We start from the raw sequence: 16,782 nt of genomic DNA, 5'->3' as shown, positions 1-16,782 counted from the left end.
TGTGGTTTAAAGCGCCCGGAACCTTAGTCCACGAAAAAATCTTTTTACTGAATCGGAATTATAAATGTGATTCGCAACCACGAGCAAGCGTGCTTTTCGATTAAACGATGGGTACCTAAAATTTCACCTCCTTCCTTTTCTTCCCTTTTCTACTCTCTACCTCGCGAACTTCAGCTAATCATTTGGTGTAAGTCTCACTCATCACGAATAGGGAATGGTGCGTAGTTCTTTTGCTTTCGTAAACGGCGTCTTGAAGGATGATGGGATGGTGTATGCATTGCCAAACACCCTATACGTCTAGGCTCGACTTCCTATCCGATACTAGCCAATTTAAGGTATACTTTTGTCTAACACCAGCCGGTTTGCGCGGGATAATCTCCGTAAGCGCCGTTTTTCTCCAGGGTTGGGATTAGATCTTGAGAATCGGCGATAAAAGACTTCGATTAAATCTTGAGAATCGGCGTTAAAAGACTTCGATTAAATCTTGAGAATCGGCGTTAAAAGACTCAATTAAATCTTGAGGATCGGCGTTAAAAGACTCACCTTGTAAATATGTTTATTTTGTTACCTCTTCCCTTTGCATTAAGTTTTGCACAAAGGATTAAATTATCAAACCTCGGATGTTGCATACTTGGAACACAAACGGGCAATGGATTCCACCAGACCAACCCTAGAATTGGTTACTTTGAGTCACTTGGGGTGGTTTGAGGATAGCCGTATGTAAAAAGGGCAATTTTATTAGACCGTAGCGCGCACGGTCCAGGATGGTACCGTCCTGACCCTAACCTCATAATACATAAAGGTAAAGCCACAGTCTGGCTGGATTGGGTTCGCTCCAGAGCCGACATGACAGTTTTCTATGATTATAGAAGGTCACATTTTCCCACACAATGGAAGCTCCAAAGATGATTCCAGAACAATCTTTCCATTCATTGTTGAATTCTCCGGCATATGGACATCTTTTCAGAGACTACATCACTCAAGTTGGTTGGAACTCTCTCATTCTACACCCGGAGCAGACATACTCCCCAGGTTTGGCAACTTATTTTTATGATAACATGGAAGATCTACCCGGTATCCGGGTTTCCCTTTGAATGGGTTTACACTACGTATTGGTAACACCCGACACGCTTTTTATGAGCCAACGGTGGCTATGGCTCTAGACCTTCCTCCTCTTGACCGGATCTCCCCATTCAATACATGATAGAGAATGACCTTAATGACTATTCTAGGGAAGATTTTGCTGCCGGTTTGGCGATGGCCTTGCCCACGTCAAAGAGCGTGCCAAAGGCGGCGATGGCGAAATTCACTATTCCACTAGCCAAGCATATGACCATGAATGTTGGAACTGCCATGTTATTTATTCTTCCGAACATCATGGGAGATTGGCATTTTCCACCGCATCAAAGGCGAAGCGTGTAAGACATTCCATGCATTGGCCCAAAGAACATACCACCTTCCGACATTCTGAACTAGTAATTGAGAATCTTAAGAAGGCTCGGTCTTTTACGCAACACTATATCACCACCGCCGATTACAACATGCGGGATAGTGAGGGCGTACTTCCACGAAGTTTGCAGCCACCTTTGGGAATTTGGGTAAAGGTCGACTCTATGTGTCCAACAAACAAGATAATTAGTTCCTTGCGATTTGGGACATGGACCGCATACGCAAAGTATCTTAAGAAAGTTCGTTCTTTTCCTAACGATGATAAAATGATAGCTCATCTAGACAATGCAAAAAAGAGGAAGTGGAGTGAAGTCTGAAAGCTATGATAGATTGGCGGGATCTTGAAGGAATGTCATTTCTCTGAGGGGACGAGGCAAGGATGGACTATCCCCGAGTTCAAGGATGGGGCAATGTGAGTCGATGCATGTACATATTTGTTTTACGATTTGATGTGAAATAAATAAATAATCTAACGGTGTGCTAATCTAACAGTGTGCTTCTACTTTTATGATGTATAATATATAGTGTGTTAAAATAATTTATGTGGAAGATGTCAGCTATATTTCTGCTCAAGCCTCTCAGGTATACTCTTTCTTCCTTTTAACACTTTGAGGACACAGTGTCCGACTGTTTGGGGGTGGTGAGAACCTTTTACAAAAATTAAGCATGCATAGTTGTATATAGTTTACTTAATATCTAAATAAACGTATTTAGTGACAAATTCTCGTTTCTCTTTCTATGATGAAAAATATTTAGAAATCTCACCCTAGCATCAGAATTAGGACTTGTTCTTAGAAACTTAATTTAATACGTATGCAATAGTTTTTACATCTTTTCATGAGCATTCATGCACTGACTATCATTAAATGTATACAACAGTAAGTTTCTGGGACCCAAGGTTAGACAACTTAGTTTCCATATCCTGTAAGAATCTAACCAAAAGCCTCAAAATGTATGATATATGAGTAATGACACGGAGGAGTAGTTCTTCCAAATAGAAGTTCACATGTCTACTTACTTGATCACTACCCAAATCCTAGGCGCGAGAATTTAGGCCTTCTTTGGATCGATATAGCCAAAAATTCACACTGTAAAAAATTTTTACCGCTAGTCGCCCCATTTTGAACCTTTCATTAATCCTTTCTACTTCACCAAAAAAAAAAAAATTACCCATCTAGTAACCACAAATAAATAAGCCTACCTAGATGATGGAGTATGAGAAATAGGATGAAGTCTTGAGAAAAATGAAGAGAAAACCTTGTCACAAATCAAAATCGAGTTACGTGCTTAAGAAAAAGAAAAAGAAAATAGAAATATGTTTCCAAAAATCAAAAGAAATATCAAGGTTAAAATTCCCCCAAAGATCAAATAAAAAGGGAATACAAAAGCTTGAAAAATCCAATGTGGAAACCATGTTAAAAAAAAAAAAAAAAAAAGATTTCTCTAGTATAAATATCTCAAAGACCTTATTCTCTCATACTTATCATTTTTTTGAATTTTCCATTCCAGCTCTTTTACACTACCACCTAAGCCCCCATAACACCTAATAAAGACCTCTAGCTCAATTAGGAATAGGATAGTGTGATAATAAGTAGTAGTTGTGACTTCTCGACCTCGGCTCCTCACCGGCTATTGAGTATGTGAGGAAACGCGTGTGCCCACCGCATACCTTTGGAGATAGCAAAAGCTTGAGTGGAAAAATAAGAGAGAAATTGTGTTTTCGGCCACATACCTGTGGGAACCTACTTAAGGGCGCTATCCAAAGGATCCGAAACGGCCCCACTTTCATTACATTTAATTATTAGATCACTTTGCATGCATGCTCATATGCGTAGATGTTTCGATTATTGTATGTATATTAACTTGAATTTCGAAAGAATAAAATCCTTGTTTCCCTTTGCTGGTGAGATGTCTAGATATCCGGGATTAATTAAGGAAACAAGCATTTGTTCTTGAGTCGTTGTAGTATAAATGAAGTTTGTGAGTATCTTCTCTCGGAAAACTCTCACGAGGCTATAACTTCGTCCACTAGGGAATTCCTAGTGGTTCAAGGCCTTGTTGCATATGGTCAATGCAACCGCGCATCTGCTAAATGAGATTTAGCTTAGAACAACACATTTTTGATCACTTATCGTTTTAATGTCTCTTCTTTGCTTGAGGACAAGCAAAGTCTTTGTTTTGGGGTGGTGTGATAAGCACCCAAAACCGTAATATTAAACCTCGAGAGACATAGCATTTTGGTCAATTATGTGTTTAATAATCATGTAATAATTATATTTTCGTGACTTTTGCGGGGTTTCCGCAATTAAAATGAAGATAGCGATAAAACATGCATCAAAGTCACAGGAATACGGGGAATATTTGGAGTTTCCACTCGACCCGTAAAGCCGAAGTTTCCAAAAGAAACGAGAACCGGTCGCGGAGCGGGCCACATATGAAGAAGCGAGGAAACTTCCGATGCTCAAATCGGATAAATCTAGGTGCCGACGTTGGCTAGTGAAGCCGCCAAATACAAGAATCTGAAATATTGGAATTCCCGCCAATCCCGTAAAAGCCCAAACAAAGCCCGACTAGAGCCGGGTTTCCAAAAGAACGAGAACCGGTCGCGAAGCGGCCCACATATAAAGAGGCGGAAAACTTCGAAGCTCAAATCGGATAAATCTAGGTGCCGACGCGTGGGCTAGTGAAGCCGCCATAAATACGAGGCGGCGAACTCGCTGCGAAGGACAAAAGTCGTAAAAACGCCAATTTTAGGCGCCAAATGACACACTAAGTGGACACATTATCGCGGGCCCGAAGACATGATGAGTCGGCATAGGCGGTGGCAAATGATGGTTTCAAATTGATACCACCCTGTCAGAGAGAAGACGACGTATCAATTCAAACCCGGTGGTTTGAATTGAAATGAAGCTACAAAAACAAAAACAAAAAACAAAGGCAAAAGACAAAAAGTTAAAACAATTAAAACAAAACTTTGATTCTCAAAGTTTGAACCATTCAATTAGCATAAGGCCAAAAGCAAATTAAATCGGTCACGGATGGTCATCCTATGATGCCTATAAATATGAAGGCTTAGCCTTCATTAGAAAACCAAACATTTTCATGCTTTAGCTTCCACTTCAATTTAGTTTCTTTCGATTTACATTCTCATCATTTTTATTTCAAAGACTTAATACGATGGTTATTTTACCCTTAATAATGATCATTTCTTTTCTTGTTTAATTTCTCATCCCGCATTTATTTACTTAATGTATACATGACAAGTTTTATTATTCCTCCTATGATGATGAGCTAATCCCCCACGTGGGAGGGTTATGTTGCTTCGTAAAAATCGGATTGACTTCGTTAATATTCTAGAATCACTACTTAGGAATTAGACATAGAATTAACATCCGGTCCCAAAATGATCGAGGACCAGTACAAAGTTGGAGTCTTGATGCTCGGGGCGATCTGTACGACAAAAATGTCTCAACTCTTCTCAAGTGTCGAGGTCGACTCTCCAATTCGTCCAGCTGATGTGAACCTGTGCCAGGAGCAGAAATAATATACCAGAGATGAGGTATTATCGAAACTCCTTATGCTAGTGAAATGCGACCTAGAGATGTGGGCATGCACTAGGGATCAATACTCGACGTCGTCTCCGAAACGAGACGAACTAGAGATGTAGTGATTTAGTAATAAAAACTGTTGAAAAATGATTCTTGCATGAGTATGATTAACTCTCTCCCTGTTTCTCTACTTTTATTTACCTACATATAATCGCCGTAGTAATTTATATTATTTGCATTACCGTTATTTTAATTAAAACCAACTAAAAGAAACCTAAAAATCCTACTCACCTAAAGTTGTAACTCCAGTTGTGAACCTATCCGTGCCCTAAGGTTTGGACGATCCCTTACTCGACCTATCCTACCAATCCCACGTGAGTAAAGGTAACTTGACTAAAACGTCGACTATCTGGACGGACGTTGGACTTTGGACTTTGGACTTGGACTGTGGACCTCGGACTTTGGACTGTGGACCTCGGACTTAAGAAATAAGTAACTGAAACCAATAAACGTGTGTAAAAAGCGTTCATATCAACCAACTTATACTAATCCATATGTAGTGTCCTTGCAAACATGACATAAAAATTAAATTATACTTAATTTACTATGTGGGATCATCGAAGATTATCCAGTTCCCGATTTCCCATTAATTATTCTTTAAATTATACATGGCTCACTATATGGAATCTTCAAAGATTAACTACGAACGGGTGTTGTTATATTAATTATTATGAAAAATATTTGCAAATATGCAGAACTATTATATATTAATATTATATTGATCACTCAACCAAATTTCTTATAACGTGAAAACCTCACTCTCCATTAAAAAAAAAAAAGAACTCACCTTTGATAAAGCACTTCAACTTCATTTTGTTGTTTAATAATAGAAGTTTGATTGAAGTTTTGTGAGATTACCTAATAAAGCGAAGTTCATATATATTGAAGCCACTTAAATAGTAAGGAGATCCCAATCATACGGAAAGAGATAAGATAAATACCATTTTAAATGCAAAACTATACTTATGTTAATTGTTCTTTAAGGTTATTTCAATGTATTTGCATCCAATTTTGGATTTCCCGTTAATTAATCTCTTATTTTAGTTTAATGCAGTTGCATCAAATTTTTAGTTTTCCGTTAATTATTCTTTGAGGTTAGTTCAATGCAGTTGCATCCAATTTTTGATTTTATGTTAATTGTTCTTTGAGGTTATTTTAATGCATTTGCATCAAGTTTCCAATTTCACATTAATTATTTTTTGAGGTTAGTTCAATGCAGTTACATCAAATTTATAATTTCCGTTAATTATTCATTTAGGTTAGTTCAAGATGTTTTCATCTATTTTTTAATGTTTAGTTAATTAGTTTATGAGATTAGTTTATTGCATTTGGATCCAGTTTCTGATTTCCCATTAATAACTTTTTAAGGTTAGTTCAATACATTTGCATCTAGTTTTTGATTATTTATGTTTTTAGGTTAGTTCGATACAATTATATCCGGTTTCTGATTTCTCGTTAACTATTCTTTGAGGTTATTTCAATGCATTTGCATTTAGTTTCCGATTTCCCACCAATTATTCTATGAGATTAGTTCAATGCAGTTGCATTCAGTTTTTGATTTTCTGTTAATTATTTTTTGAGTTAAGTTCAATGCATTTGCATCCAGTTTTTGGTTTCCCATTAATTATTATTTGAGGTTTCTTTGATGTATTTGCATATCGTTTCCGACTTTCCATTAAATTTTTTTCAAGGATTTGCATCCAATTTCTAATTTCCCGTTAGTTACTCTCTGTCGTTAGCTTAATGCAATTTGCATAAAGTTTCTAATTTCCCGTTAATTACTCTTTGAGCTCAGTTATGTATTTGAATCTAGTTTCTGATTTCTTTATAATTATCCAATGTGGTGTATAATACCAACTTCTCGATCTATCTATAGTATCCTTTGCAAACATGATATAAAAAAGTAAATTATCGTAATTTACTATGTGCATGGGATCATCGAAGATTATCCAGAGTTCGATTTTCCGTTAATTATTATTTAAATTATGTATGACTCACTATGTGGAATATTCAAAGATTATCTATGAACGGGTGTTGTTATATTAATTATTCTGAAAACTATTTGCAAATATGCAGAACTATTATATATTAATATTATATTGATCACTCAACCAAATTTCTTATAACGTGAAAATCTCACTCTCCATTAAAAAAAAAACTCGCCTTTGATAAAACCATTCAACTTCATTTTGTTGTTTAATAATAGAAGTTGGATTGAAGTTTTGTGAGATTGCCTAATAAGGTGAAGTTCATATATATTGAAGCTACTTGAATAGCAAAGAGTTCCCAATCATACGAAAAGAGATAAGATAAATACAATTTTAAATGTAAAACTATACTTATCGAAACATTCCCACAACATATAAACCAACTATGTTTTGAGGTTAGTTTAATGCATTTGTATTCAGTTTCTGATTTTCTGTTATTTATATTTTGAAGTTAGTTCAATGCAGTTGCATCCAATTTCCAATTCCCGTTATTTATTTTTTGAGATCAGTTCAATGAAGTTGCATCCAGTTTCTGATTTATCGTTAATTATTCTTTTCGGTTAGTTCAATACATTTATATCCAATTTCCAATTTCCTGTTGTTAATTGTTATATTATTTGAGGTCAGTTCAATGCATTTGCATCCAGTTTCTGATTTTCCGTTAATTATTCTGTGATATTAGTTTAATATATTTGCATCCAGTTTTCGATTTCTCGTTTATTATTTGATAAAGTTGCATTTTCATCTAGTTTCCGATTTCCCGTTAATTATTGTTTGAGGTTAGTTCAATGAGTTTGCATTCAGTTTCCGATTTCCTGTTAATTATTTCTTGAGGTTTTGCATCCAGTTTATTTTTAGATTAGTTGGTCTTGAGTTTGCATCCAATTTCCGATTTCCCGTTAATTATTTTTTAAGATTAGTTCCACACATTTGCATTATGTTTCCAATTTATAATTAATTTTTCTTTGAAGTTAGTTCAATGCAGCTACATCCAGTTTCTGATTTTTCGTTAATTTAATCTTTGAGGATTAGCTCAATGCATTTGCATCTAATTTCCGATTTTCTGACAATTATTTTTTTATGTTAGTTTGATATATTTGCATCCAAGTTTTAATTTTCAGTTAATTATTCTTTGAGGTTAGTTTAATGCAGTTCTATCCATATTCTGATTTTCTATTAATTAATTTTTAAGATTAGTTTAATGTTTGTATTTGCATCCAGTTTCCGATTTTCCGTTAAATATTATTTGAGGTTAGTTCGATGCATTTGCATCCAGTTTTCAGTTCTCCATTAATTGTTTTTTTATGTTAGTTTCAATCAATATTATATATATTTTAAAATATTTGTCATTATTGCTTTGCTGTTATTTTATTGTTTTCATTTTCTATTATATATTTTGTGATATTATTTTTTGTATAATTGTTTTTAACTATGTTTTGAAGCCATGTTAAGGATATATTCAAAATAAGTCGGTGTTTTATCATAGACACTAAAATTGTATGATTTGTAATAGGGAATTAGTTTATACAAATCACCTATTTTTTTGCAATTATTTTTATTTGATCAAATATATAAAAATTGGAACACTAAAAGTGTTTGATTTGTAATAGAAAATTATTTTCTACAAATCACCTATTTTTTTAGCAATTTTTTTTTTATTTAATCAAATATATAAGAATTAGAAATACACTCAAACTCTCTAAATACAAGAATTAGAAATATACTCAAATTGTCCAAAGAGGTTCAATGTACGTAGGATTATAGGCTATTAGAAAATACTATCTTTCATATTAAAGTGCCACATAGAATAGAGAAAAAACTAACTCTCATATTAGAGTGCCACATAGGAGAGAGAAAACCTTCTTTTGAAGGTCTCTGCTTTAGTATATAGACTAGATTTTGGACCCGGACATACGCCCGGGATCTATTAAATATTTTGTGGGCTGAAAATGCTTTACAAAATGTCTCACACACATTTTCGAATCAGAATATATTTTTATTGAAAATAAACCGAAATACATTAATGACCAACGATTATGGTACATAAGTACTTGGAAATTAATTAAGAAATCAAATTGAGATAGCCTCATCACTTTGTGGTTTAGGATATTAATCCGTAATTTTCAAATAGAATTATCTTAAACTCGGTCTATCTTGTATAATAGTTTTATTATATTTATGGTGATTTAGTGGCAAATTTTTGAATCATAATATATTTTTATTAAAAATAAACCGAAATATCGTTAATGAGCAAATGATTATGATGCATAAGTACTTGGAAACTAAGGGATCAAATTGAGATAGCCTATTCACTTTGTGGTTTAGGATATTAATCCATAATTTTCAAATAGAATTATATTAAACTCGATCTAGCTTGTATAATAGTTTTCTTAGATTTATGATGATTTAGCGGCAAATTTTTGAATCGTAATATATTTTTATTAAAAATAAACCTAAATACGTTAATGAACAAATGATTATGGTGCATAAGTACTTGGAAACTAAGGGATCAAATTGAGATAGTCTATTCACTTTGTGGTTTATAATATTAATCTGTAATTTTCAAATAAAATTATTTTAAACTCGATCTAGCTTGTATAATAGTTTTATTAGATTTATGGTGATTTAGCAGTAAATCATCACTGTTCGGCTTACGTACTAATGTGTACAAATCACTAAAACAGATTGATTATTTCCATATCCTCAAATAATACACTACTCCCATTTGAAAAGATTTATCATATGAACGTGTCCTACTGAACGGGTATCGTTATATTAAATTATTCTAAAAAATATTAGCAACTATGCATAGTTATGAGATATGAAAATTATATGAATTACTCATTTAAATTGCTTGCACCACTCTCTATAAAAAGGAAGCACCAAATCTTGATAAAACTAATCGATTTTTTTTTTTTTTTTTGTTAGGTTTAATAATTAAAGTTTTGTGAGAATGCCCAATGCGGCGAAGATAATATTGAAGATACTTGAATAGCAAGGTATTCCCAATCACAATAAAAATAATTATAATAAACACTGCTTAAAATGCAAAACTATATTTGTTGAGACATTTATTCCCCCTACATAAAATACAAATATGTTTTAGGGTTATTAATTCAATGCATTTGCACCAAGTTTATGATTTTCCATTAATTATTCTTTGAGGTTAGTTTAATATAGTATGTTGCATCCCGTTTCTAATTTCTCATTAATTATTCTTTGAAGTTAGTACAATGCACGAGTTGCATCAAGTTTTCGATTTCCGTTAATTATTATTATTTGAGGTTAGTACGGTGCAATTACATCCACTTTATGATTTCCGATTAGTTATTCATTAAAGTTAATTTAGTAATGCATAGTTGCATCCAGTTTTGATGTTTAAATTAGTCTTTGAGATTAGTTCATTGCATTTGCATCCAGGTTCCAATCTCCCGTTAATTACTCTTTGAGGTTAGTTCAATATATTTGCATCCAGTTTCTGATTTCCTGTTAATTGTTTTTCTAGGTTAGTTCGATAGTTTACAATTTCTATACAGTTTGCATACATGTAAGAGTCTGTTTTTATAAACTCACTTTTATTTTGGGTTCATAATTACTTGTAATTATTCATATGAGAAGGCTAAAAAAGTGGATATTTATGCCTTGAGGTCAGTGCGATGCAGTTACATCCGACTTCCGATTTCTAGTTAACCATTTTTTTATGTTATTTCAATGCATTTGCATCCAATTTTTGATTTCCCGTTAGTTAATCTCTGATTTTAGTTTAATGCAGTTGCATCCAGTTTTAGTTTTCCGTTAATTATTCTTTTAGATTAGTTCAATGCAGTTGCATATAATTTTAGATTTTATGTTAATTGTTCTTTGAGGTTAGTTCAATGCATTTGCATCAAGTTTCTGATTTCCGGTTAATTATTTTTTGAGGTTAGTTCAATGCAGTTACATCAAATTTATAATTTCCCGTTAATTATTCATTTAGGTTAGTTCAGTGCAGTTTCATCCATTTTTTAATGTTTCATTAATTAGTCTTTGAGATTAGTTCATTGCATTTGGATCCAGTTTCCGATTTCCCGTTAATAACTCTTTAAGGTTAGTTTAATACATCTGCATCTAGTTTCTGATTATTTATGCTTTGAGGTTAGTTCGATATAATTATATCCAATTTTTTATTTTCCGTTAACTATTATTTGAGGTTATTTCAATGCATTTGCATTTAGTTTTCGATTTCCCACCAATTATTTTATGAGGTTAGTTCAATGCAGTTGCATTCGGTTTTTGATTTTATGTTAATTATTTTTTGAGTAAAGTTCAATGCATTCGCATTCAGTTTCCGGTTTCTCATTAATTATTATTTGAGGTTTGTTTGATGTATTTGCATACCGTTTCCGATTTTCCGATAAATATTTTTCAAGGATTTGCATTCAATTTCTAATTATCCGTTAGTTACTATCTGTCATTAGTTTAATGCAATTTGCATAAACTTTATGATTTCTCATTAATTACTCCTTGAGCTCAGTTATGTATTTGAATCAAATTTCCAATTTCCTTATAATTATCCAATGTGGTGTGTAATACCAACTTCTAATGATCCATCCATCAGAGTGTCCTTGAAAACATGACATAAAAAGTAAATTATGCTTAATTTACTATGTGGGATCATCGAAGATTATCTAGTTTTCGATTTCTCGTTAATTATTCTTTAAATTATGCATGACTCACTATGTGGAATCTTCAAAGATTATCTACGAATGGGTGTTGTTATATTAATTATTCTAAAAATATTTGCAAATATGCATAACTATTATATATTAATATTATATTGATCACTCAACCAAATTTCTTATAACGTGAAAACCTCACTCTCCATTAAAAAAAAACTCACCTTTGATAAAATTCTTCAACTTCATTTGTTTTGTTTAATAATAGAAGTTTAATTGAATTTTTGTGAGATTGCCTAATAAGGCGAAGTTCATATATATTGAAGCTACTTGAATAGAAAGGAGTTCCTAATCATACGGAAAGAGATAAGATAAACATCATTTTAAATGCAAAACTATACTTATCGAGACATTCCCACAACATATAACCCAACTATGTTTTGAGGTTAGTTTAATGCATTTGCATCTAGTTTCTGATTTTTCGTTATTTATATTTTGAGGTTAGTTTAATGCAGTTGCATCTAATTTTCAATTCTCATTATTTATTTTTGAGATCGAGTTCATTCTGCGCTTGCATCCAGTTTCTGATTGATCGTTAATTATTCTTTTCGGTTAGTTCAATACATTTGCATCAAATTCCCAATTTTCTATTAATTGTTCTTTGAGGTCAGTTCAATGCATTTGCATCCAGTTTTTGATTTCCCGTTAATTATTCTGTGAGATTAGTTTAATGTATTTGCATCAAGTTTTCGATTTCTCGTGTTTATTATTTGATAAAGTTGCATTTGCATTTAGTTTCCGATTTCCCGTTAATTATTGTTTGAGGTTAGTTCAATGAGTTTGCATCCAGTTTCCGATTTCCCGTTAATTATTTCTTGAGGTTTTGCATCCAATATATTTTTTGAGATTAGTTCAATGCAGTTGCATCCGGTTTTCGATTTCCCGTTAATTATTTTTTAAGATTAGTTCCACGCATTTGCATTATGTTCCCAATTTATAATTAATTTTTCTTTGAGGTTAGTTCAATACAGTTGCATCCAGTTTTCGATTTCCCGTTAATTTAATCTTTGAGGGTTAGCTCAATGCATTTGCATCCAGGTTCGATTTTCCGACAATTATTTTTGATGTTAATTTGATGTATTTGTATCCAAGTTTTGATTTTCTGTTAATTATTCTTTGAGATTAGTTTAATGCAGTTGTATCCATATTTTGATTTTCTATTAATTACTTTTTAAGATTAGTTTAATGCTTGCATTTGCATCCAGTTTTCGATTTCCCGTTAAATATTATTTGAGGTTAGTTCGATGCATTTGCATCCAGTTTTCCGTTCCCCATTAATTGTTTTTTGTCGTTAGTTTCATTCAATATTATATATATTTTAAAATATTTATCATTATTGCTTTGTCAAGTTATTTTTTTTCATTTTCTATTATATATTTTGTATAATTGTTTTTAACTATGTTTTGAAGCCATGTTAAGGATATATTCGAAATAAGTCGGTGTTTTATCATAAATACTAAAATTGTATGATTTGTAATAGGAAATTAGTTTATACAAATCACCTATTTTTTAGCATTTTTTTTTATTTGATCAAATATATAAAAATTAGAGCACTAAAAGTGTTTGATTCGTATTTCTACAAATCACCTATTTTTTTTAGTAATTTTTTTTTTATTTGATCAAATATATAAGAATTGAAAATACACTTAAACTCTCAAAATATAAGAATTAGAAATACACTCAAACTCTCCAAAAAGTTCCATGTACGTGGGAGACTATTAGAAAATATTATCTTTCATATTAGAGTGCCACATAAGATAGAAAAAAAAGATAACTCTTATATTAGAGTGCCACATAAGATAGAAAAAAAAAGCTAACTCTCATATTAGAGTGCCACATAGGAGAGAGAAAATCCTTCTTTAAAGGTCTCTGCTTTAGTATATAGATAGTAGATATTAGATAGTAGATATAGAAGGCTGAGCTAGTGTTACCCCCTACTAGATGAGCCAATTAGGATTTACCTCCACTAGATGAGAAATTAGGGTTTTTCCTCTAAACACACGGTCAATTTGGTTTGACCGTTAACTTTCAAGTCAAACAATTGAAAATGACATAAATACTCCTACTTAATTAAAATTGAACATTTTCTTTTTGAAAATAATGAGAGTATTTGTGTAATTTTCAATTGTTTGACTTGAAAGTTAACGGTCAAACCAAATTAACCGTTTGTTTAAAGGGGAGACTCTAATTTCCACTAGTGGGGGGAAATCCTAATTGGCTCATACTAGTTAACCCTATATAGAATGCACTATTGTCGTTATAAAAGTTTACCATTGTCATTATAAATTTTTTGTGTTTGTTTGTTTGGTATAGGTACCACTTGAAAGATTCAATTCTTGAAGGAGGTATTCCATTCAACAAGGTCCACGGCAAGCATGTGTACGAGTATGCAGGGGTAGATCCCAGGTTCAATGAAGTCTTCAATAAAGCTCTGTTCGATCACACATCGATTTTTATGAAAAAGATGCTTGAATCATACAAGGGGTTTAAGGACCTCAAAGAGGTTGTTGATGTGGGTGGTGGCCTAGGAAGTATAGTTAGCATGGTTACTTCAAAATATCCTACCATAAAGGGTATAAACTTCGATTTACCGCACGTGATTGCCCAAGCACCATCTTACCCTGGTATAAATTATTTTTCATCTGTGTTCAATTTAGTGGTTAATTATGGATTATGTCTTCGATTGGGCTTTAGCTCGATCATAGGTCATACAATTGAGGAAAAATTAACAGAGAATTCTGATCGGTTGCAGGTGTGGAACATGTTTGAAAGTGTTCCCACTAGTGAAACCATATTCCTGAAGGTAAGTTGAAATTTAGATGTATCATAAGATTAACGCATATATGGTACGACAAATTTGATCGTTATTATATATGCTTCAATGTATTAACTTGAATTCGCGATATTTGTTTGTGTAGTGGATACTAATTGACTGGAGCGATGAAAAATGCATAAAACTATTGAAGAATTGTTACAAAGCAGTGCCTGACCATGGGAAAGTAATAGTTGTGGACGCTATCCAACCTATTGCTGCCGAGACTAGTATTGCCGCAAAGAACCTCTGCCTAATTGATGTTGGTATGATGTTACTAAATCCAGTTTCCAAAGAAAGGACAGAAGAAGAGTTTGCTAATTTGGCGAAGGCTGCTGGCTTTGCTGGTATGGAGAAGGTGTGCTACGTTGATAATTATTGGATAATGGAGTTCTATAAAAAAATGAGAAACTAAACTTATTTGGTATTAAATTTGGATTCATCGTGTGTTATTCTTGATCAAATCCTCAGCTTGCCTACTAGCTATTTCTAATTCTCTCCTCTTATCCACTGTTTGCCTATGAGTCTATGACAATGGTCCTGTTAAGAGAATGTATGGTGTCATTGGCACTTCTTTGCCAATATTTTGTTCAGACTGAAAACGGAGTTTCGTCTCCTGAGACGCTTTCAGTTCACAACGAGGTCTCTTCTTTTCTTTTTTGAGTGTCATAGGTAACTTGTGTTCATAAAAAAGTTTGAAAAACATAAGCAGCAAGCAAGATCAAATCAAATGGGACGAGATTGTTTGGAGGTGAAGTCCTTTCTATGGTATTGGATGTCACTATTTTGTGAGAGGGCAATTGGAATGATAACTCCTATTTATTCATTATCTATGTTACATACGTCAGATGTTCTATAGGGAACTACTGCTTCAGGGACTGGTGCTCAATTGGAATGACTTTGTTGCTTGGCCATCATCTGCTATCGTGTTCTAGGTGTAGGATATTTGTTACTCTTCCAGTTTTCTTCATGTATTTATGGTGTCTTGTCTTGAATCTTTGTCTATGAGGATCTCCATACAACATTCCTATATTTCTAATTCACTTTATAGTTTTGGTTTTTTTATCAATAAAATTCAATTATCAAAATAAATAATAATAATAATGGGACGAGACTTGTGTGCTTAATTGTAAATGAAAAATGCTACAAAAACTCGAACAAGAACTTTTTGTTCTTTTAAACATGGACAGAAACAAGTATATCATATCATAAGCAAATTATCACGTTGAACAACTGAAGCCTCATAAAGTTTGCCTACCTTTAAACCCAGTTCTTGTTACAATCCAGTTTGGTAGAATCAAAGTTAACCTCATGAATATGATTTGGAGATCCCTGGAGTCTTCAGTGCAACATCTAGCAAATTGATGTCCATGACTGTGGGGGCTTTGCCGAACATGATTGGGTAATGAGTCAACGAAGTCTAATTTAGGCATTTAGCCCACTATCTGTAAGCCTACGGGCTAGATCATCGTGGACTAATGGCCCATAATCCACAAATAGGGGCATAACCGCATAAGCTAGTAAAAGGGATTGGCTTTCATTCATCTTTGTGGATATGCAAATTGTAGGAATCCAGTCCATAATGATAGACCGTTCAAAATCAGAATCAATCAAATTACAAAATCTGCTCCATATTAACACATTGGCAAAATGACTAACATACCCCTCTGTCTACTGGTTCCCTCAAGAACCATTGTCTTCTACTTCTCGTTCTTTTCTTCAACTATTTTCACTCAATTTTTCCCAAGTGAAGTACACCGATTCTTAAGTTATGGACATGTTTTCTTCTTTTTTCCGTGTAGAACTCGATTTGATGTTAATTAGAGCGTGCTGGAAATCAATTTCGATCCTTCTATTTTAGGGGCATGAGCAACAAATATTATCTTGTATCTGTATGCCAGCAACAGATGACAGATAACAGATTTATAAGTTACCTCTACTTTACCATTGGCAGTGGATTTACGCAATTTCTATTTTTACTTTGGAAGAAGCTTATTTTTTAACAAACCGGGTCAACAGTCAACACCCGATAATTACTTTTACCTCCTACTGATGGTTAAACTGGTTAGTTTAGGTGATTTAATTGGGCACTCATCAAATTGCATTGGACAATCCCCCAAAAAAAGAAGGGTTGATTTGTCCAAACCCTCCACATTTGTCACCACTTTTGAATAAATCTCTCACATTTGTAAATATTACGATTTCCTCCC

The 16,782-nt window shown here is 33.2% G+C and overlaps 1 protein-coding gene across 1 annotated transcript; it reads left to right on the top strand.

The window, feature by feature from the left end:
* The first annotated feature begins 1,828 nt into the window (after positions 1–1,828).
* LOC147504246 (caffeic acid 3-O-methyltransferase-like) lies at positions 1,829–15,372 on the top strand. Its single transcript, XM_086605111.1, has 4 exons — positions 1,829–1,861; positions 14,027–14,404; positions 14,513–14,563; positions 14,679–15,372. The coding sequence occupies exons 1-4, from the start codon at positions 1,829–1,831 to the stop codon at positions 14,985–14,987; spliced, it is 771 nt and encodes a 256-aa protein (XP_086461237.1). The 3' UTR covers positions 14,988–15,372.
* The last annotated feature ends 1,410 nt before the right edge of the window (positions 15,373–16,782 follow it).

Source organism: Coptis chinensis, chromosome 4 (assembly GCF_015680905.1).
Source record: "Coptis chinensis isolate HL-2020 chromosome 4, ASM1568090v1, whole genome shotgun sequence".
Taxonomy (NCBI): domain Eukaryota; kingdom Viridiplantae; phylum Streptophyta; class Magnoliopsida; order Ranunculales; family Ranunculaceae; genus Coptis; species Coptis chinensis.
The sequence above is the reverse complement of the archived record's forward strand: the minus strand, read 5'-3'. Positions and strand labels throughout refer to the sequence as shown.

Excerpts from the sequence above, each read along its gene's own strand:
- LOC147504246 (XM_086605111.1), top strand. The coding sequence starts at position 1,829 with ATGGACTATCCCCGAGTTCAAGGATGGGGCAAT. Across the intron at positions 1,862-14,026 it reads GAGTTCAAGGATGGGGCAAT|TTTACCATTGTCATTATAAA; the intron begins GTGAGTCGATGC and ends TCGTTATAAAAG. Across the intron at positions 14,405-14,512 it reads GTATAAATTATTTTTCATCT|GTGTGGAACATGTTTGAAAG; the intron begins GTGTTCAATTTA and ends GATCGGTTGCAG.